Source organism: Nicotiana tabacum, chromosome 3 (assembly GCF_000715075.1).
Source record: "Nicotiana tabacum cultivar K326 chromosome 3, ASM71507v2, whole genome shotgun sequence".
NCBI classification, from domain to species: Eukaryota; Viridiplantae; Streptophyta; class Magnoliopsida; order Solanales; family Solanaceae; genus Nicotiana; species Nicotiana tabacum.
The window spans coordinates 83242824-83267723 of record NC_134082.1 but is presented as its reverse complement, the minus strand read 5'-3'; the positions used below and the strand labels follow the sequence as shown (position 1 = coordinate 83267723).

At 33.8% G+C, this 24900-nt stretch overlaps 2 protein-coding genes across 2 annotated transcripts; both read left to right on the top strand.

The window, feature by feature from the left end:
- The first annotated feature begins 4077 nt into the window (after positions 1-4077).
- LOC107792450 (putative isoprenylcysteine alpha-carbonyl methylesterase ICMEL2) lies at positions 4078-10984 on the top strand. The gene is made up of 11 exons (XM_016614661.2): positions 4078-4424; positions 5209-5285; positions 5989-6058; positions 6128-6208; positions 7714-7788; positions 8622-8723; positions 8992-9129; positions 9451-9516; positions 9622-9765; positions 9938-10028; positions 10468-10984. The coding sequence occupies exons 1-11, from the start codon at positions 4213-4215 to the stop codon at positions 10627-10629; spliced, it is 1218 nt and encodes a 405-aa protein (XP_016470147.2). The 5' UTR covers positions 4078-4212; the 3' UTR covers positions 10630-10984.
- Positions 10985-11461: 477 nt separating this feature from the next.
- Positions 11462-16197, top strand: LOC107792451 (transmembrane ascorbate ferrireductase 2). Its single transcript, XM_016614662.2, has 4 exons — positions 11462-11749; positions 14065-14113; positions 15412-15611; positions 15749-16197. Exons 1-4 carry the CDS (start codon positions 11606-11608, stop codon positions 16052-16054), a joined length of 699 nt encoding a protein of 232 aa, XP_016470148.1. The 5' UTR covers positions 11462-11605; the 3' UTR covers positions 16055-16197.
- Positions 16198-24900: the final 8703 nt, after the last annotated feature.

Here is a 24900-nt window from a genome sequence, read left to right as displayed (position 1 = left end):
GGACGTTTTCCAAGTATAAATCTCTATGTTGATTACTTTTATGCAATTATTTTGTTTGTCTATTTGGGTAGTTGAAAGAACCAGTTTCTTCGAAAACATAAAAATCAAGCAAGACACAATTCAATCTTCGTTCTTATGTCTTAGTGTAGTTTAAAATAATTACTTTTGGTATTAAAAATTAAAATAGAAATTTAAGCGTGCTTTATAGTTTTGATTGATATGGCAAAAAATATATTTTTTTTGGATCACGCTAGTCCCTTATAACAAAAACTTACAAAAGCAGGGAAAGAGAGAGGGAAGACTATGCAAACAGCTGCGGATTTATACTAGACACGAATGATCATATGTATATATGTTCAGGGGCGGACCCACATTGGTTAGAGGGGGTTCGGATGAACCAACTTCGTAAATATGTTTTACTTATTTTATGTGAAATTATTTTTCAAAGAAATTGTTTTATATAAAACTAAAGCGATTGAACCCACTAATATAAAGTTGTGCCTTGGTCGGATGGTCCAAGCGGGTTCAACCTCTGCAGATGGTCGTGTGTTCGACTTAAGTAGGGTTGGGTTAGGATTTTTTAGCCCATTTAAAGCTGAGGCTTATAAGCCCGGCCCAAGTCAGTCTGTTGGCCCTTGAGGCTTGACCGAGGCAAGCCTTAGGTCGGCCCGTGGGCTGAAATTCATTAAATTTAAATATTTAATATTTAAAAAATATAAAAACTAAACAAATTATTAACTATTACTCCTATTCCTCAAACTTAGATTTCTCATTTACCCGTCCATATCAATTAGAATTTAAATTTTTGATATGCATGTAGTATGCAATATTAGTTTTTCTTTTGCCTAATTAACAACGATCTAGGAAAATTTTAAGTGGCCAATAATAATCTTTTTCAAAATAAAATATTACTTGAAGTGGCCAATGATCAATTTGGTTAATATATTATTAAAAATTAAACAACACTTCAGTTTAGAAAAAGATCAAGTTTTAATACCTAAAGAAAATTGACAACACTAGTAAATTTCATGAATTTTAAAATTTTTATGGACTATAACGATAAAGTCAACAAATGATGTTAAACCTATATTAAAAAATCTCAACATATAAACTTATTGAAATAATTCCTGAACATGAGAAAAGTGAAGGAAAAGTATTAAAAATATATTCATGTAACATTAAAAAAAAGAGTTAGAAATACAAAATTTGCATTTAAATTACGAGATTCCTTGTCAAATATCAAGATTCTTGTACACTCTAAACAAACAGAAGTCATTCATATGATTAAGAGACTATGTCATAAAGAAATATTTAAAAATATAAACAAAAAAAAATTAAAAAAAATGAAGGGCCAACCCACCCTAGCCCGCGGCCCTCTTAGGGATGGGTTGGGCTGGCCATTTTAAGGCCCATTTAGATGGAGGGTCGGCCCGCCCTAGTCCACCAAATTTAAAAGCCCGCGAGGTTTGGGCTGGACTAGCCCGTTTTGACAGCTCTAGTTATTTGGTACTTAAAAAATTGTATCGAAATATCAATATCGTATCGAAATATATAAACAATACATCTTATTGATATAATATACTAAGAGACACAACACCTTTTTTGGTATTCATGTTGAGGCTGGTAGTAAAGTTCGTATACTTCTTTGAAAAAAATGGAGGAACAAGGTAGGCTGCAGATTTTGGTTCTTACTCTCCGGATTGCCAAATAGTTTGACATAATATTTCTACAATTTTAAGGTGTTTCTTACTCATGTATTGTTGTTGCATATGTTGGATTGGTCCTTGTTGCATTCTCTAACTTCAACAATTAACTCTAAGCAAGTAACAAGATATTTTAATTATTAAATTTATTCTTTTATGTACCGTTTTTCGCTCTATGATTTGATACTTACTGGTTTTGAACAAAGATTTTATCAACGGTCAGGTGAGTTTAGAATATTTTTATTTTATATTTTTTGAGTACTTTAATTAAAAATATTATAATTTACGGTTCTATGCACTTGTTTTCAAGTCGAATAAATCGAAATTACCAGATCAAATAAATCAAAACAGAAAGAAAAAAACATAACCGTTCCAAACTTAATTAAGTACGTTATTAATATAATATTTTAAAAACCGAATACAAAAAATATTAAACTGAAATATTTAAATATCATACCGTCCCGATCAACCAACACGAGACGTGGGTAAAGACATTCTGGATGTTGGAGGATTAGGACGATTGCACCAGTCTCTTATGAGAAAGCTTCCAAAAATTGAATGTTGACAATGTTCAAGCAATGTGTACTAGCTAAACAGTGATGGTGGTCAAAAGTATTTGTTATTCTTGATGTGACATTGGTGTTAATTGTATGGAATTCAAAGTTTACACAACATTGACAATAACGCAAACTTCACCCCGAACAACACAAGCTCCTCCACATTTAACAATCAAGATCAATGGCTTAATAATCAATCAATCATTCTTACGACCACAAACACCCTTTCACAACGCATTAATTGATGTTTGCACATGAGGTTGTTTTCCATAAAATTCCATCATCATTAGCTGGGACAGTTGTAGTGTTTGGACCATCGGTAAAATTGTGCTTATTATTTTTGGCTTGAACCATATATATATAATAACAACAATAATGATAACTATGCATGAATATTATAGTTGTTAAATGATTTTGAAAATAAATACTTATGTTTATACTAAGTCTAAATCTATAAAGTTTTCCATCTAATCCAAATATTAATTAGTCGTTTTAATGAACTTATAAATTATTGTTTCAAATATTTAACGTCTTTTAAATTGAAATTTATTAGTTTTACCGTCCCAATTTATGTAACACTCTCTTCTTTCTATTCAGTAAAAAAAGAATGACATTCTTTATATTTAGTAATAATTTAATTTTAAACTTTTTATTTTACTCTTAATGAGATGATTTATATTCATAAAAAAAATTATAGTAGTTTAGCTTAGATCACAAATTTTAATTTTTTTTTATTTCCTCTTAAACTTCATGAAACATTCTCGCATAGATTGGGACAGAGGATACTTTTTCTCAATTGCACTCTTATATTCCCAATAAATAGAATATTAATTAAGCGATACATTTAGAAAAGTGATAAATGGTATTAGTAGTTTAGACAATTAATTTAAAAAAAAAATATTAGATTAGATGTGGTAGAATAAATAAAATAGTACTCTGTACTTAGGGGTGACAATTTAAGCTCAAACTCATCTAATCCGCCCAACTCGTCCAGAGATTAATGGGTGGGCTACAAACATTTTAGCTCATGAGTCTATTTGGGTTGAGCCCAAGTTAACCAATTATTTTTTTATAGCTTATTCTGACCCATTAAACAGCTCAAGTACAACCCATGAAACTCACTCAAAATAAAGGGATCTCAACCCAACTTATCTAGAAATTTATTTAGTTGCCCAAATTTTACTTTTTTTATTTTTTATTTTCTGTTTTTTATTTTTCTGCACCACACACCCCACCCTACCCTTCCCCTACACCCTCCGCGCAAACCCCCTCAAAAAAAATTATTTTTACTTTTTTTTTTGTATTTTTTATTTTCTGTTTTTTTTGTTTTCCTGCACCGCCCATCCACCCAATTCCCCCCCCCCAAACCCCCTCAAAAATTTCTTTTTTACTTTTTCTTTTTTGTATTTTTTATTTTTTTCGTTTTTCTGCACCACCCACCTACCCTCACCCCCACCCGCAAAATATTTTTTAACTTACACATTTTAATGTAAAAAGTTTTTTTTGCAAGATGAGCATGGTTCTAAAACATGGGTCAAGTTGGACGGATTTGACTATGACACATTGTTTAGCCCACTTGACCAGCCCATCTTAGCCCAAGTACACTTTGATTGGGTTGGTCAATGACTCATTTATTGACCTAACCCATCTTGACCTGCCCAAATTGAGCGCAACCCGTTCATTTGCCATGTACTCATAAATCTTGATAGTTTTACTTCTCTTAAAATCTATTTTTACCTTCAGAAGAACAGTTGGAACTTGGAAAGGACCCCTCAAATAACCGTCACCTAGTGAATATCTAAGTGTCAACTGAAATTTTATATGACACAATAAATCATGGCTCCCGCCTAAGTCCAAGATTTCTGACAGTGACACCTAGAATAACGCACTTGTTTTCTTTTGACTTAATCTAAGATCTCCCTCCCCTTTGTTGTCGGAATTCTTATTTGGTTATGGCGACGGAGAATGAACAATTATTATCTAGGGCTTCTACTTTGCCTTCAAATAATTACAAAAGGAGGAGAAAACCATTGAACAAGACTAAGTCCACGCCTGCAACTGCAGGGTTGTGTCGTCAAGGATCTTTTAGCCGTGAAATTGGGCACGCTGCTGCTGAGACCTATTTGATTACCCGCCTTAGTTTCAAGCTTCTTAGCTATCTCGGGTACCCCTTTTCTTTTATTTATTAATAATTAACTGCTCTCATTTCGAATAACTGCTCTGATTTATTAACTTCAATATACCCTTTTTCAACTTCAGCTTCAAACACTCTTTTATTTCAAATCCAAACGCATTATAGTATTAGTGGTATATGACTTGTATTAGTTGAACTTAGGAATTTAATGTTATCAAGTTCAAATAAATTGTATTATTTGTCAAGTTATAATTTTGGAATGGGCCCAAATTGAACAACATGGATAGAGGATTCATTTTCCTTGGTTTTCTTGATACTACTGGTCTCTGCTTCAAACATGTTTTTTTTCCGTGTACAATTCAATATGAGTTGCAACATGGATTCCAGATTCGGTCAAATACTGTTACTAGTATTTATTTGAATTCTTTAGTTTTACCGGCATATGACTAACATCAGTTAAATTTGGCGTTTTCACTATTGCCAAGTTTATAATCTGTGAGTGCTAGACTTGTCATGTTTAATTTTGAAATCAACCAGCATAAATAGGCCTTAGTTTTTTTCCCAAAGCTTTCTTCTAGATTTCTGATTTCCATTTCTACCATACAATAAAAGGACAGCCCGGTGCACAAAGCATCTCGCAGGATATCCAGGAAACAGCTGCGCTCCAAGGGATGTGATGTAAACAGCCTACCTAATGCAAGCATTAGTGGCTGCTTTCTTTTACCGATGCACAAAGAAAAAATTGTGTTGCGAATGACCAGATATTGAGGAATTGTTTCAGAAGATGTAGTTTCTTATTACTTCCTTTATTCAGGTTAGGTTATCGATGGATTACAAGACTTTTGGGTCTTGCCTTATATGCGATGCTACTTATGCCTGGTTTTCTCCAAGGTGAGTGTAACAAGAATGTGCTCTTTTCCAATTCATTCATATCAAAAGAATAAGGATACCTTCTATAGTGTAAGACATTCATACTGAAGCTAAGAATATGCCCTTTGTTATACCATTCATATGTCTGAAAAAGAATTGTTTTTAGTACAATTCTTCAGATAGAAGAACTAGAATCAGGGAAACAGCTAATGCATTCTTGTTATGGAATAATATTATGACCATCAGTTTGAAAAGTCCCGGGTATAACTGGTAATGCATATTGCAGCTATAAATGAACTCCCTCATATTTCTCATTCATATGTCCATTGCTAATATAATTCTTCAAACAAAAAGACTAAAATCAGGAAATTGGATGATGCATTCTTGTTTGTGGAATAATATTGTGACCATTTTAGAAATAAATCGCTTCTGCAAAGCATTGGCAAAAAAGCCTGTTTACTAGTTTGGACATTTCATATAGCAAAATATTTTTGAATGGTCATATTTTCTCATTTGGAGGGGGGGGCTGTAGGGTGGGTTACTATTGAGAGGGTTGTTTTGTAGTCATTTGCTGAGTCACATTTACCAAGGACCTCCTGTAACGGAGACATCTGCAGTGCTTCTTTTGTATTCAGCAGCTACATACTATATATATATATATAGATTATATCTTATAATTGTCACATAAGGACCACATTTAACCTATATCTGTCAATTGTGGCAGTTGCATTTTATTATTTCTTTTCACCGCTAGTCCGGCGAAGTGTTGTTTATGGTGATCAACCGAGGAATAGGTATGTCACTATTTCATCTTTTCTCCTTACCTACTTTTTCAGGTCGATTAAACTGACATTATGTTGTAGGTTGGACTTATATCTACCAGAAGATATAAACAGACCAAAGCCAGTTGTGGCGTTTGTAACAGGTGGAGCATGGATTATTGGGTTAGTAAGAAAGCTAGATACTTCTCCTTTCTTTCGTTTTAAACCTTAAGTTCCTCTTGTACGTAAAAAACAAGAGATCTAGCATTTAGTCTCATTTGTATAATTGATCATAAATTTCCTCTTATACCTCTCGAGTGATATGATATGAACTATCATTATTTTGCTTTTAGGGCATTTAGGTTTCTGCTTCTCTTCATGAAATTGATAAAGGGCTTTCCTACCTTACTAAGACTGCTATTGCCACTCTCGCACCTGATGGGTGTATTTTTCACTTTAGGTTATGGAAAAGAGAAGAATGACTTCCTATTTTGTTCCCGCTTGCGGAAATTATTCCTGTTGATGCCTTCATTTCAGCTTTGGAACTTTTGTGTATCTGTGGGACCCGATCGACTAATTTCAAAACAGTGATACTAGCATCAAATTGCAAGTGCCAGTATCAAGAGGCTTGTTTAAGCCCATAAATTTGTCAAGTTTCTTTCCTTATCATATTGGAATAATTGGTGTATGGATTAAATACTGACAATTGTGTATAACGATCTCAGATCTCTTATACTACTATACTATCTACTCTCTGTAAGATGACAGTTTGTTATTGATTCCAAATTCCAGAATTCTCAATTTTATAAATAGTTGCCTGCGACCTTCTGCCTTCTCAAGCTATTACGGTTTTCCTGAAGCTAGCCAGTGATGATTCCTGAATTGAAAAAATTATCGACAATCTGAAGTGTGTGTTTGGCCCTTAGATACAGTTGGTGACAGGAGATCTTAATCATGTGGTCAATAGTAAGTTATGTGGATGCATTTTAGGATGGCATCTGCAATAGAGTAAACATGTGAAGTATTGGAAGCCTCCACAGATATTTTGTATGATAAACTGTAGTATATACACTTGGGGGCTCTGGTAGGTAAACCCCATCTCTGCAACATTCCTTTTCCTGGTTTAGATGAAAGAATTAATGATTAAAATTCCTGTCTGGGACAAAATATATACCCCAAGGAAAAAAAAGGTGCTTTGGATTTTTGACATTGAAATTTCAACCCCATCAAGAACTCATGGAGTTTGCTCCCATGCCAAATTCGACATTACTCATATGATGTGTATAGAAGCCCTACAGAGCTCCTTTACCGTAACTTGGAATGTTCCACGTGGCTTCCAGAAAGATTAAGTATGAGGTTTAGAGCTCACAGAAACACTACGACGCTAATGTAAAGTGGTCTGTCTCCTCTCTAGTTGCACAAACAAACACCAACAAATATGAAGCTCTCTTCTCTTCAGATTCTCTGTTCTGACAAAGATTAAACATGTTGCATGGCTGAGTTACCTCCAAACAATGATTTATTGGCCTCTCAGGCCCATCTCCATAATAACACACATGAGATCAATAACTGGAGCTAAAAACAAAATGATTATATTTAGATACTTCTGCATATCACTAATTATCTCTCCTTTAGTCATGTTCAATCCTGCATATAATATTTATTTTGAAGTCCACGTACTCATGCAGGTACAAGGCCTGGGGTTCTCTCTTAGGAAAGCAATTATCAGAACATGACATTATAGTAGCATGCATTGATTACAGGTAACTGGTTGAATTATGAAATTACATATTGTGGTCCACTAAATGTGTTTTCGGTGTATTACTGGTTCCCTTGGATGATTCCATAGATAGAAAAGGGAACCAAGAAATAATATTAATAGTGAATCCATAGAACATAATTCTGATCAAAATCTTCACTTTCTAATCAGCAATATTAACTGGTATTCATGGATGTATGGGACAAGCTCTACTTTTATTTTTAAGGTTTATCCATTCTGCATTTCCTTATTGCTAAAACCTTTAGCAGTCCCTCTATTTTAATTTATTTGTCTTACTTCCGTCTTAGTCTGTTTAAGAAAAATGCTATATTTCTATATTTAGTATGTTTTTAATTTCAACATTGTCATTTTACCCTTAGTAACAGTCTCTTACAGGAATGACATGGCATGTTTAAGACCACAAGATTCAAAAAGTACTTTGGTATGTTAACACACCTTTGGTTAAAGACCACAAAATTCAAAAATCTCTTTACATTTTTAAACTTTGTGCCCAGTCAAACTAAGACACATAAAATTAAAAGGAGGGAGTATCACTTAAGTGAGACAAATAACTTCCTTTTTTCCGAAAAAGATATTGGTGGGATCAAAACATCATTATGTAGCATGATGTACACTGCATCAGTGACTTTTTTACTGTCCTCCCATTTTCTTTGTTCAGCAATGCCTTCGCACGATCAAAATACTCATGTCCATGTTCGAGATGCATAATAGACTCTTTTTTCTTTGTCCTCTCATTTTCTTTGTTCAGCAATGCCTTCGCACGATCAAAATACTCATGTGCATGTTCGAGATGCATAATAGACTCTTTGGTTGCAGAAACTTTCCACAAGGAACAATAGGCGATATGGTGGAAGATGTTTCTCAGGGAATCTCATTTGTTTGCAACACCATAGCTGATTATGGTGGTGACCCAAACAGGTAAAAAATGTGCTGCCCATTTGTATTTAGAGAATAATTGGATAACCATGTCCACATCACTATCTAGGATAAGAATGCTTGAGATTATTTTCAGTGTTAGAATGTACACCACACTTCATCATTCTTATTTATGGATTGGGGGTGGGGGTGGGGGAATAGTTCTTATGGAGTCAGATCTAGGGAGGAAAAATATGAAATAGAAATACTGGACAATTCCTAAGAAGCCTTTTACTTATCAATGACTAGATATTTTCTTATATTTATCCAGGATTTATCTCATGGGTCAATCTGCTGGTGCACATATCTCTTCCTGTGCTCTTATGAAGCAGGCAATCAAAGAATCTAGAGGAGAAAGTGTTTCTTGGACTACCTCCCAGATAAAAGCTTATTTTGGTTTATCAGGCGGGTAAGCGACCAATTTCGTGGCTGTGTTATCTATGTCGTTATTATTTTCGATTTAGATATGAGTTAGATTCCACATGATTGAAATCGGATAAAAGTAATTGAAGTATTCTTCTTTTTCTATTCCTTGCCCTAAACTTTTGCTTCTTTCGTTATACCATATTGGTGTAGCATTCTTTTTCCCCGCAGCATTCTTTTGCTACAAATGCTCAAGCAAAGAATTGTTTGCATTTTGTGTGTTATTTTCCGTCAGTTGGCGTGCTCTTTTTATTTGTTTATTTTTTTGATTTCTTGCTAATTGATGTCATATTGTTTGACTTGACAGGTACAATTTGCCCAACTTAGTTGATCATTTCAATAATAGAGGGTTATATCGCTCAATTTTCTTGAGGTATCCTCTAACAGCATTCTCTCACAGAACAGGCATAACCTTTACTTAGCTTAAGTTGTCACACTTACCTTTCTGTGAAGTTGAGATTTAACTTGTCATCTGCAGTATAATGGAAGGGGAAGAATCATTGCGAAATTTTTCTCCTGAAATTATGGTACAGGATCAGAGCTCTAAAGCTGCTATCCCTTTGCTGCCTCACATTATCCTATTTCATGGTACTTCAGATAGCTCCATTCCATCGGATTCAAGGTCTGAATTCCTTCTGAAGAGAAATGATGACCCACCACCTTTACTTTAATGCAGGATATGGTTACAATTTGTGATTCTATCTTGACTGATAAATGGATTATATAGAAGCATGGCTATCTAGTTTGAGTGTGAACTTGTATAATAACATGTTGAACTTGCTTGTTCTGTGCAGTAAAACATTTGTAGATACACTTTGCAGAGTGGAAGCTCAAGCTGAACTGATATTGTATGATGGAAAAACTCACACAGATTTATTCCTTCAAGTATGTATGCACCGTATTTTGCCTATCCAGTTGTCGTATGTTCATTGGCTAATGTAGGTCAAAGCTGGGAATAGAACCACTTCAGTTCCGGCAAGAGCATTTGAATTCATGCTAGAAACCGTGGTCAAATTCAGCTAAAAAGGATGAAGCGATATCATTAAGCTGGATTTTGGTTTTTGTTTTTCCCAATAACTAACTCTAAATATAGGCAACATTATCTAAATAGATATACTCTTTTCTTTGGGCAATCTCCGCAGCTAAATCCCTGCCATTTTTCCAAGCACTCGTGCATTTGGTTGTTTTTGTTTCCCTGGTAGTGCGGGAATGAAATATTCGTAGTTGATTATTTCTCTTCGTTCATTCTTGTATAGTTTGTTGAATCATTAGGATAAGATAAAGTTTCAGTTCTTGCTCCAATTTAATGTGTCTTGATCTGCAGGATCCTCTAAGAGGTGGTAAAGATGACCTTTTTGACCATATAGTAGCATATATACATGCTAATGACAAAGATGCTCTTGCTAAGGATGCTATGGCACCTCCAAGAAGGCGGCTTGTCCCCGAAATCTTGTTGAAGTTAGCTCGCAGGATCAGCCCTTTTTGAGACTGCAACATTTGACAGTCGCGAAGAGGCTCTTAAGACTGCAGCATACACTTATATCCTCCGAGCAAAGAAGCGAGATTCTACCAAATCGATCACAATTGCGCTGTCAGATCTTATACTTCTGGTTTTGATGATAAGATTTTACGGGGGTTGATCCCATAGGACCAATCTTCAGACTTTGTACCCTGGAAGCTGTTGATAGCGATGCATCTTGTGTTAATAATGTCTTACCGTGATTTTGAGTCAATTCATGATTTCAGTGTAGTGTTTCCCTTTTATCCACTATATAGAGGAGGACTGCTCAATTGCGATAAAGTAGTCATCTGTAATATATTGAGAAGTTATCATCCGTTGACAATTGGCTCTTGACATATTGCAATGTCTCCACATAGGCGAGAATGTCCATTATATAAACGTTATAACACTGAACCAAATTAACATGTATTAGACAAATGATGCTTCATAACATAGGAATCCAAGGAAAATAAAAGGATGTAAAGAGAAGGTAACAAAAGTTTTATATTTTCTGAAAATGCAACAACCAGATTACCGGTGGGGACCCTTGAAGATAGAAAGGTTGTTTTTAATATCGACTCACAAGACATTAAACAAAAGTTTACACTTCTGAAAATGAAAAAAACAGAAGTTTTACACTTACTGAAAATCAAATACTGTAAACCAAATGATAGATATCGAAAACTTTTTAGCATTAAAAGAAAGAAGACAGAAGTTGTAGAGTGGAGCTGACATGGACTTCGTGGTGACCTGTCTCCCCTGTGAAAGTCAAAAGGAAATTAGGACTATAAATATACACAGAGACCGTTAAAGTCCATATCCATCCCTAAATCTGGACTAAGAAGAGATCTAAAACTGACCGAATCTGAAAGCGGTCTGCGAAATCCGACGATCATCAAATTATTAAACTGCTGCAGATTTTGGCACTATTTAGGAGGCCACTATTTTTGGGGATTCATCAATGGCGGTGCCGGTGGTGAGATTTCCGATTTTCGTGTTGGTGCGAGTGATCGGAGTTGCAGTGGCAGCCTTGGTTTTAACGTGGAGTGTGCATTACAGAGGAGGTTTAGCACTCATCTCTGACAATAAAGCTCTCATCTTTAACGTAAGTTTCTTTTATTTCTCTTCTTCCCTTTCCCTAGTCACGTTATTTACTTTACCTTTGCACTAAAGCGAATGGAATTTGACTGTAAGATGAGAAAAATTCACAACTTAAGATATCGGCTAGCCATGGTTATTGATAGAATTTAGTGGTAAAAGATAGTATGTGTCATGCACTTATTGTTTTGGGGCAACCGTAATTTTTTTGCCCAAGTGCAAAAGGTACGGCTGCACTTGCTGTTTCAGCTCAAATTCTCTCGATATAGTTGAAAATATTTTACATAATGTGTATTTGTATAGTCTGGACCTGTTGTTACTGAGATTCTGAGAATAGTAGTTGTAGTGGTGCCAAGTACTGATTCACTCTTTCCCTTTCAAAAAGATCTCTGTTTTAGAATGTCTTGAACTTTTCAATGGAGATGTTTTTTTTATGGAATTTTGTTTATTCTGATTGTTTTTTGTAGCTTGACATTGCTTGCAATCATTCCCCTTTTACATTTCCTATAGGGAGACAAATTATTGTATTGAAAATGGCCCAAATAGAGCTGAATGGATAGTATGGATTCATATAGCCAATCTAGGGGGTCAATATTAGCCCATGGAAGTCGAACTCACCCAAACTTGGGTGGGTTGGGCTGAGCATATGTTTATTGGCATGTCATTTTGGGCATAGCTCAAGTTACCCATCTAAAAGTTTGGCCCAATTTGGGATGCATATGTAGTCCAACTGATTCATAAGAAAACTTAACAAAATATAGAGAAGTAGTTTGAGATTAATTTGTTTGAACAAGTGATAATGAAAAAAGAAATACGTATTATTATTAATCTGATATGGTAATTAAACAAATTATAAAAGAACAAACAAACAAATTAATCTTTTTTTCTTTTGGAGCCGGCCGAGTTAGGTTATGACCTATTGTTTAGCCTAAATGATTCGGCCATTTTTACCCCAGTAAACATTGGGAGGGTTATGGCCCAATCCAATTAGTGATTCAACCCATTCCTCCCCCCCCCCCCCCCAAACTGTAGCCTAACATGCTCATTTGACACCCCTAAGCCGATCTCAACTAGTTTAGGATTGAGGGTGTAGTTGATATGTTGATTGTCAGTTATATACAACTAAGATATTTCGTGGAGATAAAGGAAAAGGACTGACATAGAAATTTCTATATATAAGGTATTCCATTTTATTCAATTTCACGGTAGCTTTTGTTTGATTTTAAAAATTATTGTATTTGTCCCAAATTTCTCCGTCGATTTTGGTCAAAGTACGCAAATCGGTTGACCAGATCCGGTATAGATCGTAACCACACCCACGTCGTTTTGGCACGGGTGCGGCACCGAAAGGGAAGAGTCTGAGCAAGGGACTGGTGAAGCAAGTGATGCCTTAGTGATAGCTCCTGTACCTATTGCTGCTTCTCCCAATTAGTGAATTTGAACTGTGTCAATTTTTGAGGAAGAGACTTAAAGGATGTGCCTAACAAGAAATGTCAATCCTGTCACTTCTACTTTTAGCATTTTCTTCCCCGGAAAATAGGAATGTGCATCGATAAATCGAATCGATTATTTGTTATCGGTTTATCGATTTATCGATTTCGATTTCAATTTCGAAATTTTCCTTATCGAGTTATCGATTTCGATTTCGATTTTGTCCTCTTCGGTTATCGGTTTATCGATAAACCGATAAGATATACTAAAAAAAAAAAAAAATTACCCTTATTCATTAATACCCTTTCCTTTACCCTAAGTCCCTAACCCTATTATTTTATCTACCACATTTAAGGAATGATCATATTTAAAGCTCAAGGGAATGAAGTTCAAATTAATGGAAAATAGAATTAGCTGTGATGATGTATTTTTATTTTTATTTTTATATCGTTGGAGTGTTGGTGGCATACATTTGATCCCTTACTTTAGTTTCGTTGCATGTGCTTGTTGACATAATTTTTATGTTATAAACGGTGTTTGTTTTATTTTAGCTTCTTTTTATCCATATTAGTTAGGCGTGTTTATAGCAATATACTTTCCGTGGAATCCCGCAAATTTTCTTATTGGTGTAATCGATAACCGAATCGATAAGCCCCAAAAATCGATAAATTGAAATCGAAAAAATCGAGACCATATTGAAACGATAACGATAAGCATATGTACAAATCGATAAATCGAATGCGCACCCCTACCGGAAAACGTCCACTACTAATATCTGTCGAGATTTGTTTTGTACTTGTCTTTTGTTGTAGTGCCGTTTAAGTTTCAGAGCTTCCCGGAGACTGAAGCAAACCTCTTTCTTATATGTGCTTTTCATATTGTCTCATGCAGGTCCATCCTGTTTTAATGGTAATCAGCCTCGTCCTTCTAAATGGTGAAGGTAAAGATTAAGACTACAACTCAAACTGATATAACCATTTTGATGTTTAGTGTTCTTAAAAGAAATCTTCTATTTATAAGCAGAGGATAGAATAAGCGATTAAACATCCCTACCATGCTGCTGTTTCTTGCTGTATAGCTAAAAGACTTGCACATAATGACTCATTTTGAAGAGCTACTTTATCATAAGTCATTCTTATAATTCTGATGTATTATTGTTATATCCATGTACAACTAGATTAATGTAAATGTTTTCTATTTTCTCTTAACTGACTAAATTATTCATTTACAAACTTTAGCAATTAATCCATAGTCTGCTTGGCAATGAAGAATTGCTGTTACTGAATTTTTACATTATTTTTAATTGTACCCTAGTACTTTGGTGCTTGCTCATGGAGACTACCTCCAAACTTGCTCGAGCCTAAAGGGACTTCCTTTTCATTCCTCTATCTATTAGTTTGGATACGTGCCTTTGTCAATTTTCCAAAATACTTTTTGCATCATAAATGAAATATCATCATCCGCAAAAACAATTATCTACCTTGACATATCTTTATAATGTATACTTGTTATTGGGCAAGTGAAAATTCCACAGAACACCATTTGATGAGTGAATTGCCATAGAATTTGCAGGTCAATTCAGATTAGGCTGTAAACCTCAGATCTTTTGTTTCTTTTATCCAATTTTGTAAGGATAGCGTGCAGATAACAATAATGCTGTGGCATCAGTGCTAAATGCTTGATCATTGCTTCTAATAGTAATTAGCATCTTTCCGTCAATGACTGATTAACAGAAGTATCCTTAGGTCTTGTTATGAAATACGGTAAAGTTATCTTGCAATATTTATGAGCGTAATATATGCAAAAGAAAAAAAACTAAAGTCTAACAACGCCTCCCATTTTTAGACTAGTGTACATGCTCGCGCTTTCAGTGTAATTTCTTCATTTTTCTAGACTTTCAAACAAAGCAATTTTTCATTTTAATTTCAATTTGTTTGTCTATACATTTTGTATGAAAAGAATCTGTTTAAAATTTATCTAGCTGCTGTATTTTTTTTCTAAGTGTGCTTGTTGAACTGTTCTCTACATGCACTGCTTTATTGACTTGATTCTAGGGAAAAGTATCATTCTTCAGTATCTTATCAGAAAAGAGAAAAGGAAAAAACCAAAAGAAGTAATCATTCCAGTATAAAGTTATGTGACATTTTCAGTTCTTGCACCAGAAAACAATTCAGCATAGCTTATTTATCTCACATCATGGATTATGTTATCTCCAAACTTTGGTGTGTATTGCTACAGCAATGCTGGCGTACAAGACAGTCTCAGGAACAAAGAGCTTCCGGAAATTAGTTCATCTTGTCCTGCAATTCATGGCTTTCTTTTTGAGTCTAATTGGTGTTTGGGCTGCTTGGAAGTTTCATATTGACAAAGGAATTGACAACTTTTATAGTCTTCACTCATGGTTGGGCTTAGCTTGCCTTTTCCTATTTGGTGTCCAGGTACTTTCCTTAAGTTCCCTAATGCTACTCTTTTGTTGTATCCTTTTCCCTGTTCTGTCACTTTGCATTATCGTTTTTAGGGGAGTGCTATATATGATGGTGCATAAATTAGTTTTTCAATAACTTCTTCTGGACAGTGGGCTGCTGGTTTTGCCACCTTCTGGTATCCAGGTGGTTCAAGGAACAGTAGGGCGAGTCTCCTACCGTGGCATGTCTTTTGTGGCATATACATATATGCCCTTGCTATTGTTACTTGTGCTACTGGCATATTAGAGAAAGCTACATTCCTTCAAGCAAGCCACATAATCTCTCGCTACTCCACCGAGGCATTGCTAGTGAACTGCTTGGGTGTCTTGATAGTTGTTTTGGGTGGACTGGTTATTCTTGCTGTTGTCTCTCCAATGAATGGAAAAGGTGACATTCACAGGGAGCTAGCAGAATAAGCACAAGTCAATGTGTATTTGAATTCAATTTTGAGATAGAGACGATATATCAAACTTCATGTATCGCAGGGTTGAATTTTTTCTGGTAATGAGAGATGTAGTGACGGGGAAAGGATGTAAATTCTATTCTCTGATTCACATAATCTATGACGCACTTGGAGCCCGTTTGGCCATAAAACTTTTTTCACTTTTTTTTCGAAATTAATGTTTGTCCATGATTTTTCAATTTTCACTTAAAGATGAATTTTGAATGTTTTCAAAAATTTGAAAAACTCCAAGAAGTTGTTTTTCAAAAATTCACTTAGATCACTCACAAAAATTTAAAAATAACCCAAAATTATATTCATATCCAAATACAACTCTAATTTTCAAATACCATTTTCACTTGAATTTTTGTCACTTTTTCCGGAATTTTATAATCCTTATGTCCAAACGCCCACGTACTTTCATGCATCGAAGTAGGGATTTGTGGAAGGCTATGAAAAGTTTTATCACAATTTTGTAGATTTGTCGCCGCTAGGAAATACATTCCAAAAACTACCCTGAGAGGCCAACAAATTTGTAATTAGGAGTGTCGGGCGGGTTGTGCCAATTTTAAGCGGGTTAAAATGGGTTAAGTCAATATTTTGACCCCGCTCAAAAGTTATTTGGGCTAAGATGTGTTGGGTCAAGATGGGCTAAAATATGGGTCATAGCCTAACCCGCCCAATTCTTATCAAGTTTTACTTAATATGTGTTGTTTTCTTATAAATTGTATAATTAGCAAATAATACTTTTTTCTTTTATTATGGTCATATATAACATATCAAATAAAAAAAATTATTTCTAAGATATTTTGGCAAAGTTACTCATGTATCAATTTGGGTTAAAAATCAGCCCAACTTTAAATGGGTTGAGACGTGTTGGATCAAGATAGGGTGAGTTCAATAAAGAGATTTTTTCGTTCCTATACACTATTTGAAACTATATTACGAAAAATGTTCATGTTTTTGTATTTACCCGACCTAAACACGTTTTAGCTACAAAATATATACAATCCACCTTAAAAGGCTCCCGATTCATTATTAATGCCTTCAATCAAGGGATTTAGTTACATCATTTTCCTTTTTTCTCTCCTCTCTCCCCTCTTCTCTCCAGAATATTCATCGGCTAACGCATGTTGGTTTTTTTGTCTCCTCAACCACCATTACCAATATCAATACCAATATTCCATGGTTATCATCTTCCATTTCGGTGCCGCCACTGCCACGTAGCTTCATTTTTTGGAATTTCAATAAGCATGGAATTGCAGTTCTCTTTTTCTTTGCTCTACATTACTGGAAAGATAATTCTATGCTTTATGTGATCACAGCTCTTTAGGATTGAGCAAATTGTTTACTCGCTAAAAGCTGTTAAAAATTCATATGTTTAAGAATTTCAAATTTTCTATAGTCTCTTTGAATATATCTCCACTTTAAAAAAATCAATAGGTGATTTTTTCCCATACGCCTTAGACTTGGTAACAGAGTTGCTTAGTATTTGTACTAGCTGTGAGTAACAGTTATTAGGTGCATAAGTCGAGGTGTGCTCAATTTGACACCAGCATCACCGTCATTGAAATAATAGAATCTAAGATGAATCATATGAATACTAAATGCTAAGTGACCTGGATAATGTGGGATGAATAAGAGGATTGTTGTAGCCGAACAAAACTAATTTACAGTTGAACTGGGTCTGATTTGATTAATAGTTGATAAAAGAAGAAATCAGGGATACTGATTTCAAGGTCAGCTTTTTTGTTATTTATATTGTTGTTTCTGAAGTTGAAAATCTATGAACTATCGTGTATTGGCTATTAAGGGTATTATTAATTTATAAAAAGGAAAGTAATGGCTTCACTTGTATTAATAGGTCTATTACCACTATTATTATGTTCCAAAATATTTGATTAAATAAACTTTGATTAACATGTTAAAATGCACATTTCTTTTCATCATTCTCTACTTTTCTTTACTTAATAAATCAATTGAGAAAAAGAACAATATATGGTACATCATCATACAAATTAAAAACAAATTTCGTACGAATTTAATGCAAATTTGAATATCTACAATAATATACATAGTAAAAATAAATTTCATACAACTAATTATATACTATTATACAACTTATTTATAACTTATCTACAACTTTCTTACATAGTTTTTACATAGTTAAATACAACTACAATATCATACAACCTAAATACAATTTTTATGCAATTTGTCTTTTGTATATTTTGTATCTAATTTATACATAGTAAAAACAAATTTCATATAACTAATTATATATTATACAACTTATTTACAACTTTCATACATTATTTCTACCTAGTTAAATACAACTACAATATCATACAACTTAAATATAATTTTTATACAATATGTCTTTCTATATATTTTGTATTTGATTTGTATATATTTTGTCTGTGGTGTGTGCTTCTTCCTCTCTAAAATTCCAATCAAAACTTACTATCTTAATACAATTTTGATACATATCAACAACTTTATGTAAAAAAAAAATAGTATTGATAACTTAAATACAAATTTTATACAATGATCCATACATTATTCAAATATATATATATACTCTACAACTTTACTACAACTTCATAAATATATTGTATGTCCTGTGTTCTTCTTCTTCTTCGAGTTTCAATCTGAAATTCAGCCAAAATAAGTCTAATCTTCACCAAACACCCTCAAAATTGAGATATAAACTCCAAAGAATATTCTTAATGGTTTGCAACAACGCCCAATCCAAACAAATAATAGTTTTTGAAAACTCAAATTCGAATTCAAAGCTTCAAAGTTTTTTAATGACTATCAATGGTGGAGAGTCAAACACCTTCAAAATCTATTGATTGACAATTTCAATTTGAACACCAATTGTGCAACATTACTAGAATTTGAACACCAATAGGGTAACACCTTCAGCTCTACATTACTGAAATTTCAATAAGCGTGGAATTGCTGCTCTATTTCCCTTTGCTCTACATTACTGGAATGAGAGATTGATGGGGGGGGGGGGGAGAGAGAGACAGAATAAGGACGGGAAATAATTGATTCCTTATTCAATTCCTAATATAAAGGGATACTCATGTAATTCCTAAAATGTATATAATTGGTAAATTGTATATGCCTATATAATTAAATTGAAACTTGTGTAGGGGGGGGTAATAAAATTTCAAATAGTGTATAGGAAGGTAGAAATCTCTTCAATAAATGAGGGGGTCAATAATCAGCTCAACTTGGGCGGGTTATTTGGGCTTGGGCCAAATTTGGCAGCCCTAATCGCAATCTTCATTGTAACAGCTAAAAATAGAAAACCCAAAACTTGCGGCTGATTCGGAAATGGATGAAGAACCTGACAAGTAAAGTAAAAATATATTCCTTCCAGCCGAATTTATGTGATCCAATTTTATTTTATCTGTCTCAAGAAGAGTGATACTCTTTTATATTAAAAAAAAATTAAACCTTAATAAGGTGATTTCCTTTCATACAAAAGTGTGATTATTGGAGGGAGCACAGTTTTCAAATTCCCTATCCTATCCATCTCATAATTGTAATGTTTGAATTGTAATCTCAAACTAGTGAAACGTCTCCTCAGATACAACTTGCAAGCTAGTTAATGTCAGATGGTTTATCAAATTAATAAATACAAATTTGAGTATCAAAAGAAAAGAAAATTCATTGAATAATTAATTCTAAATGAAAGCCACGTTTATTGCAGATAAGATTTTTGTTTGATACGCCGTTGTTGTCGCCAACCTTATGGATGAAAGCTGTCCAATATAAGTGTGACTGTGGCACGAAAAAGATCAACTTAAAAGTAGGGAAGTATATAGTATATGTTTGATCAATTATCATGTATCCTTTGTCAGGTGCAACCCCACTTGCAAAATCGAATCATTAATTCCTCCTATAACTTCTGCTTACCACTTTTGTTTGGATTTAACAGCTGGTTTGGATGGTCTTACCCACCTATTGTATTCGTATTGTTACTTTAAATATAAAAAATAAAGAAGAAAAAAAAAGCAACAATAGGGTTTGGGATATTTAAGAGGGAAGAGGGTTGTTTTTACCTAAGTAGGTGCGCATGATTGGAGCAGGATATGGCTGGCCCTTTAGTGGCTGATAATGCTGAAATAATTACTAGCTAGTATTATTTAATTCCTCGTTTATGTGGCAATTTTTACGTTTAATCTGTTTGAATGATAAGGTTCTAAATTGGAAATACTTTACTTAAAATTTTTATTTTATTTTAATTATAGCTTTTATAATAAGACAAATATTTCGAAATGTTTAAAACTATGTCTTACGATCACATAAATTATATGGCATGTTCAAGCTTTGCTTGAATCTAACAGCTCTCAAAGTTCCATCCATATTCAGACTTTTGTACCAACACAACTTTGCATTATTTTAAATTTTGGATTACTCCACAATCTTTTCAGCGTCGAATCCTAATTCAAATCCACTGGACTTAAAGACACAAATCAACACAATGAAATTATGAAAACAATGAGACTATGAAAACGCATGTGTGTATGTGGTAGTCTGAGCTAAGTTTGATTTTGAGTTTGATTTTGATTGAATGTGGGGCTGGCGCACGTGAGCACAGTAAGGCTGTCGTTGAATCAATCAAACGTTTGCAGTGATATTCTGATATGTGTCAATTTGTCATTGAATCAGTAAAAGAAACCCAATGAGCTTTTAATACTTATAATATAGAAACTTCCCTTTTTTCTTGTTTGAGTTACTATTTATGATAGTAATAATCTGAAATCTTCTATTCTAACATAGTAGTATGTTCATACTCAAAATGGAACTATGTTTTCTCACTTTTAATATTTCCTTTATGTCTCTCAAAATCAATTAAGTATATATCTTTTTGAATAAAAATGATATTCTAATTGAAAATGGATATGTTGGCTTCATGTCTTATAGTAGGAAAAATATGAAATCCTAATACTGGATGTAAAATCAAAATAAAAAATAATTAACTCATAGTACTAGTTCTTATCTGGGATTCATCTTAATCAAGATAATGAAGACAGGGACGTGACAGGACTCTTTTTGTATTATTGTTTCTTTGATTTTTGGTTGTATTGGCGACAGCAGTAATATATACCCACGGAAACAAAAAACGAAAAAGTGAAATAATTATTTACTGAAAAAATAAGAGTTGAAAGGAATATGACTATGCATGGTTGAAAGATGTTGCTTTTTCTGTACAAAGTCATTCTTCGAATGTGAGTAATTAACCCATGTTTCTACTTGAAAATCTTAACTACTGGAAGTTAAGTAACCGAAAAATAATTCTTTCATATACCTCAACATCGCGAGAAGCAAAACAAGATCATTTCGTTTAATCTTTAGTAAACATATAGTATTTCATCAATTATGGGGAAAAAAGGGATGAACGACTCTTGATTCGTGTTGGGAAAGAGAAACATTGATGAATACAATGTGTGAATGCTGACTTTAATTTTCCACTAATTAAAAAGATGAGCAGAACAACTGAAAGATTTCTACTGTTTTAGGTTACTATAGTTGGCTAGTTTGTATTTGAACTGTATGCTCTTTCTCTTTTTGGGACCAACACATATGGTAACATAAACACTGTTTGATTTTGATAAAACATAGTACAAGTTGCACGTGCAAAAGACGACTTTAGATTCCACCACCACAGTGCAATCCATACTCTTACAAAGGATTGTTTTATTTGGTTCCAACTTGGTGTTAAATGTTGGTATTGGACCCCGATTAAATTCAATCTCTTGTCAGAAAGTCCTACACATGACGTACGTACCTAACTAATAATGACAACTTTATACTCAAAACTCGAATTTGAGCCCCGCGAGGATGAAAAATACATACAATGATTATTGTTACTTCTTTTGATAGAGTTGGAATGACACGAGTTATTGTAAAGTCAGCAGAGTTTAATGACTCTTTCATACGCACAACGGTAGCTATTTTCTCCTTCAACACAGTATTTGAAAGAATTAGAATGACACGAATTATTTTGGACAAGCATGAAGCTAATTTAATTTGATTAGTAAGTTATTAAGACTTAGATAAATTTCTTAATTTAAACTTTAATACATATCAGGATCTTGAACATGATAATTTTATACATAATTATTACAGAAAATATACCTGAAGCGGATGTCGTTATCGCGAAGCGAAGCATTAATTGAAATTGGTTTCTCGTCCTTGCCCAAGCCTTCGTTACTGAAAAGATAATAAAAATATACGGTAATCCTAATGAGTGGGGAGATGATCAATTTATAAAGTAATTGACTTAATTCGGTACGTTCATCAAGTAACCGATCCAATAAATATGATTTGTCTTTTATTAAATATTAATTATGGCCTTAATTTTATTGGGCCACATAATAATTAGGGAAAATCAAACATAATTATCTTCCATCTTCGTGTACAACAACTTTGGGTGAAAATAGCACAGGCCGGCCAATTTTCGGATTGATAATTAAAAAATAGTCAACTTTTGCGAAGTCATTAAAAAATAGCTATTATTTTGCTGAAATATGGAAAGTTCTAGCATAATATGCTGGATTATAAAGCTCATGCGTATACATTTCTAGCATACGAAAAGTTCCAGCATAATTAATATGTTGGATTATGGAGTTCTTGCATATAAATTTCCAGCACATTATGCTGGAATCTCATATGTAAAAAATTCAAACTCCAACATATTATGCGAGAATTTTTCGGATTTTTAAGGGTGTTTTTGTTTAGATTTTATCTTTACGTAAAAAAATATTAAATTTTGACTACTTTTAAAATTCTGATCCCCCCCCCCCCCCCACAAAAAAATTTATTTAAGAGCTTAGGGTGTTTTAACAGATTATAGCCAATAAGCAAAGCCTCGCCTCAGTAGAAATTTAATGGTAGATGTGCCAATATGGACTCCAATAAGTCATAAGAAAAACAAAAAATACTACGACATTCTGGTATCATTTCACTGGGAACAAACCCACATGCGTCCTCCAATAATTTATACTATCCTATTTTCCCAGAGAGTCTAATCACAGCGTCTAGAAAACAGTTTGTAGCTACTAAAAAAATCCATGATTGAGAAATTAGAATTGCAACTTATCTCCCCTCCCCAAAACCCCTATTTGTTTTTTTAAACCCAATAAATATTCTGTCATACCAATCGTTAATTGCATCTGGGCGTTTTTCACATTTTCATTCTAAACGCTCAACAACAAAACCATATGCCTCTTTTTGCGTTAGTCGTCTTGTCTTTATGAGTTCTCAGCACTAGCTATCCCTGACATTATAGACGGACTTTGGGTCTTATGATTTGAATTATGTATACTGAATTCCTCTCGTCTCTCTTGGACGTACCAAAAAAGTCGTAAAAACTACTTACTGATTTAGCGGAACTCTCACAGCACATTCTTGAATTTTGCTCTGGTGAGATCAATTCAGAGAAGAGCGAAGAGTGACGAGGCGGGGAGAGGAGGTTGAAAAGAAATTTAGGAGATTAGTACTTAAATGATTAAGCTGATAAATTTCTATTACGAACCAGATAATCTCCTTTTCATTATTGCGTATCACAAATGAGCTAGAAGAACTGGTGAAAAACTAACCAACTCCATGGGAATTGGAACTATTCTAACTTCTAAGCTAGCTAAATATTGCTCTTTTCTATTTACAATTAGAAACAAAAAGGTAATTTAACAATTAATGACCTTTCTCGAGCTTGAGGTCTAAGTTGGAATTTCTCTTCTTGTCATTCCGAAGCTTAGGATTTGGTCTCCAGGCAATGGATCTTTTTGAATAATAATGAAGCTCGCCATTCTGTTTATATAATGGAATCTAACTCCGAGCCTGCCCTTTTGCTAGTTTTTTCATTATGCTGGTTCGACTGTTTTGATCAGTCATGCCAACAAAGAAGCATGACTACACATCGTCTCACTATGTAAAGCCTTCCTCTCTGCTCCTTCAGAAATCTTCCAAGTTTTCTACTTGATATTTTCTTCTTTGAGCTCTTATCTTCACCAGCATTGCTCATCTTCATTCCCATAACCAACTTTTTGCCAATAGGGACAAAAATATGAAAGAGCTAGTAAGAAATCAAGGTATATAGAGAAAAGGGTATGAAAAAAAGCTTGTGGTTTTTTGTGTGAGAATACAAAGAGACTGAACAAAGTAGCAGAAAAATGCAGTTTGATTTGAAATTGAAGGAGGAGAAGGTCTTCTTCTTCTTATATAGAGGAAGAATAATATGGTGGTCCAAATCATGCAATATTAAATTAGACTAAAGGACATTACCAAGAAACAGGGTCCCCCAACCCAAACAAGCCCCAACACACTTGGAATCTTAAGCCTTGCCCATCTCTCGTCCCTAGCTACCTTCTCCAATGAGCTGCCACATCATTCACTTAATCAATTTTTTTTATATGAATATAGTGATCTGGACAGTTTGTATGTACCTCGTCAGATATTTATTACTACCTTCCATCACCATATTAATCGAATAACTTTTATTATCAAGACTTAATCATATATGATAAATCACATATAATATTTTTGTGTCTATTAAAATTAACACTAGTTAGTGAGACGATTATTCTATTACCTTATCTTGTTGTTTTTTCTTCTTTTCTATTTTTCCTTGAGCTGGGTTAACGTTTTTCCAGAAATAACATTTCTATCTTCATAAGGTAGGAATAAGGTTTGCGTATATTATATCCTCCTTAGACCCCACCATATAAAATTAACTGTTTACGAGATACCCATTATTTTCTACCAGCATATTTATCTAAGAATTCTATTATCAAGACTTAA

Bases quoted from the DNA above. Each gene is read 5' to 3' on its own strand.
- LOC107792450 (XM_016614661.2), top strand. From the start codon at position 4,213: ATGGCGACGGAGAATGAACAATTATTATCTAGGGCTTCTACTTTGCCT. The intron at 9,517-9,621 runs GTATCCTCTAAC...TGTCATCTGCAG, and splicing joins TATCGCTCAATTTTCTTGAG to TATAATGGAAGGGGAAGAAT. The intron at 9,766-9,937 runs GTCTGAATTCCT...TGTTCTGTGCAG, and splicing joins TCCATTCCATCGGATTCAAG to TAAAACATTTGTAGATACAC.
- LOC107792451 (XM_016614662.2), top strand. From the start codon at position 11,606: ATGGCGGTGCCGGTGGTGAGATTTCCGATTTTCGTGTTGGTGCGAGTG. The intron at 14,114-15,411 runs GTAAAGATTAAG...GTATTGCTACAG, and splicing joins CGTCCTTCTAAATGGTGAAG to CAATGCTGGCGTACAAGACA. The intron at 15,612-15,748 runs GTACTTTCCTTA...TCTTCTGGACAG, and splicing joins TTTTCCTATTTGGTGTCCAG to TGGGCTGCTGGTTTTGCCAC.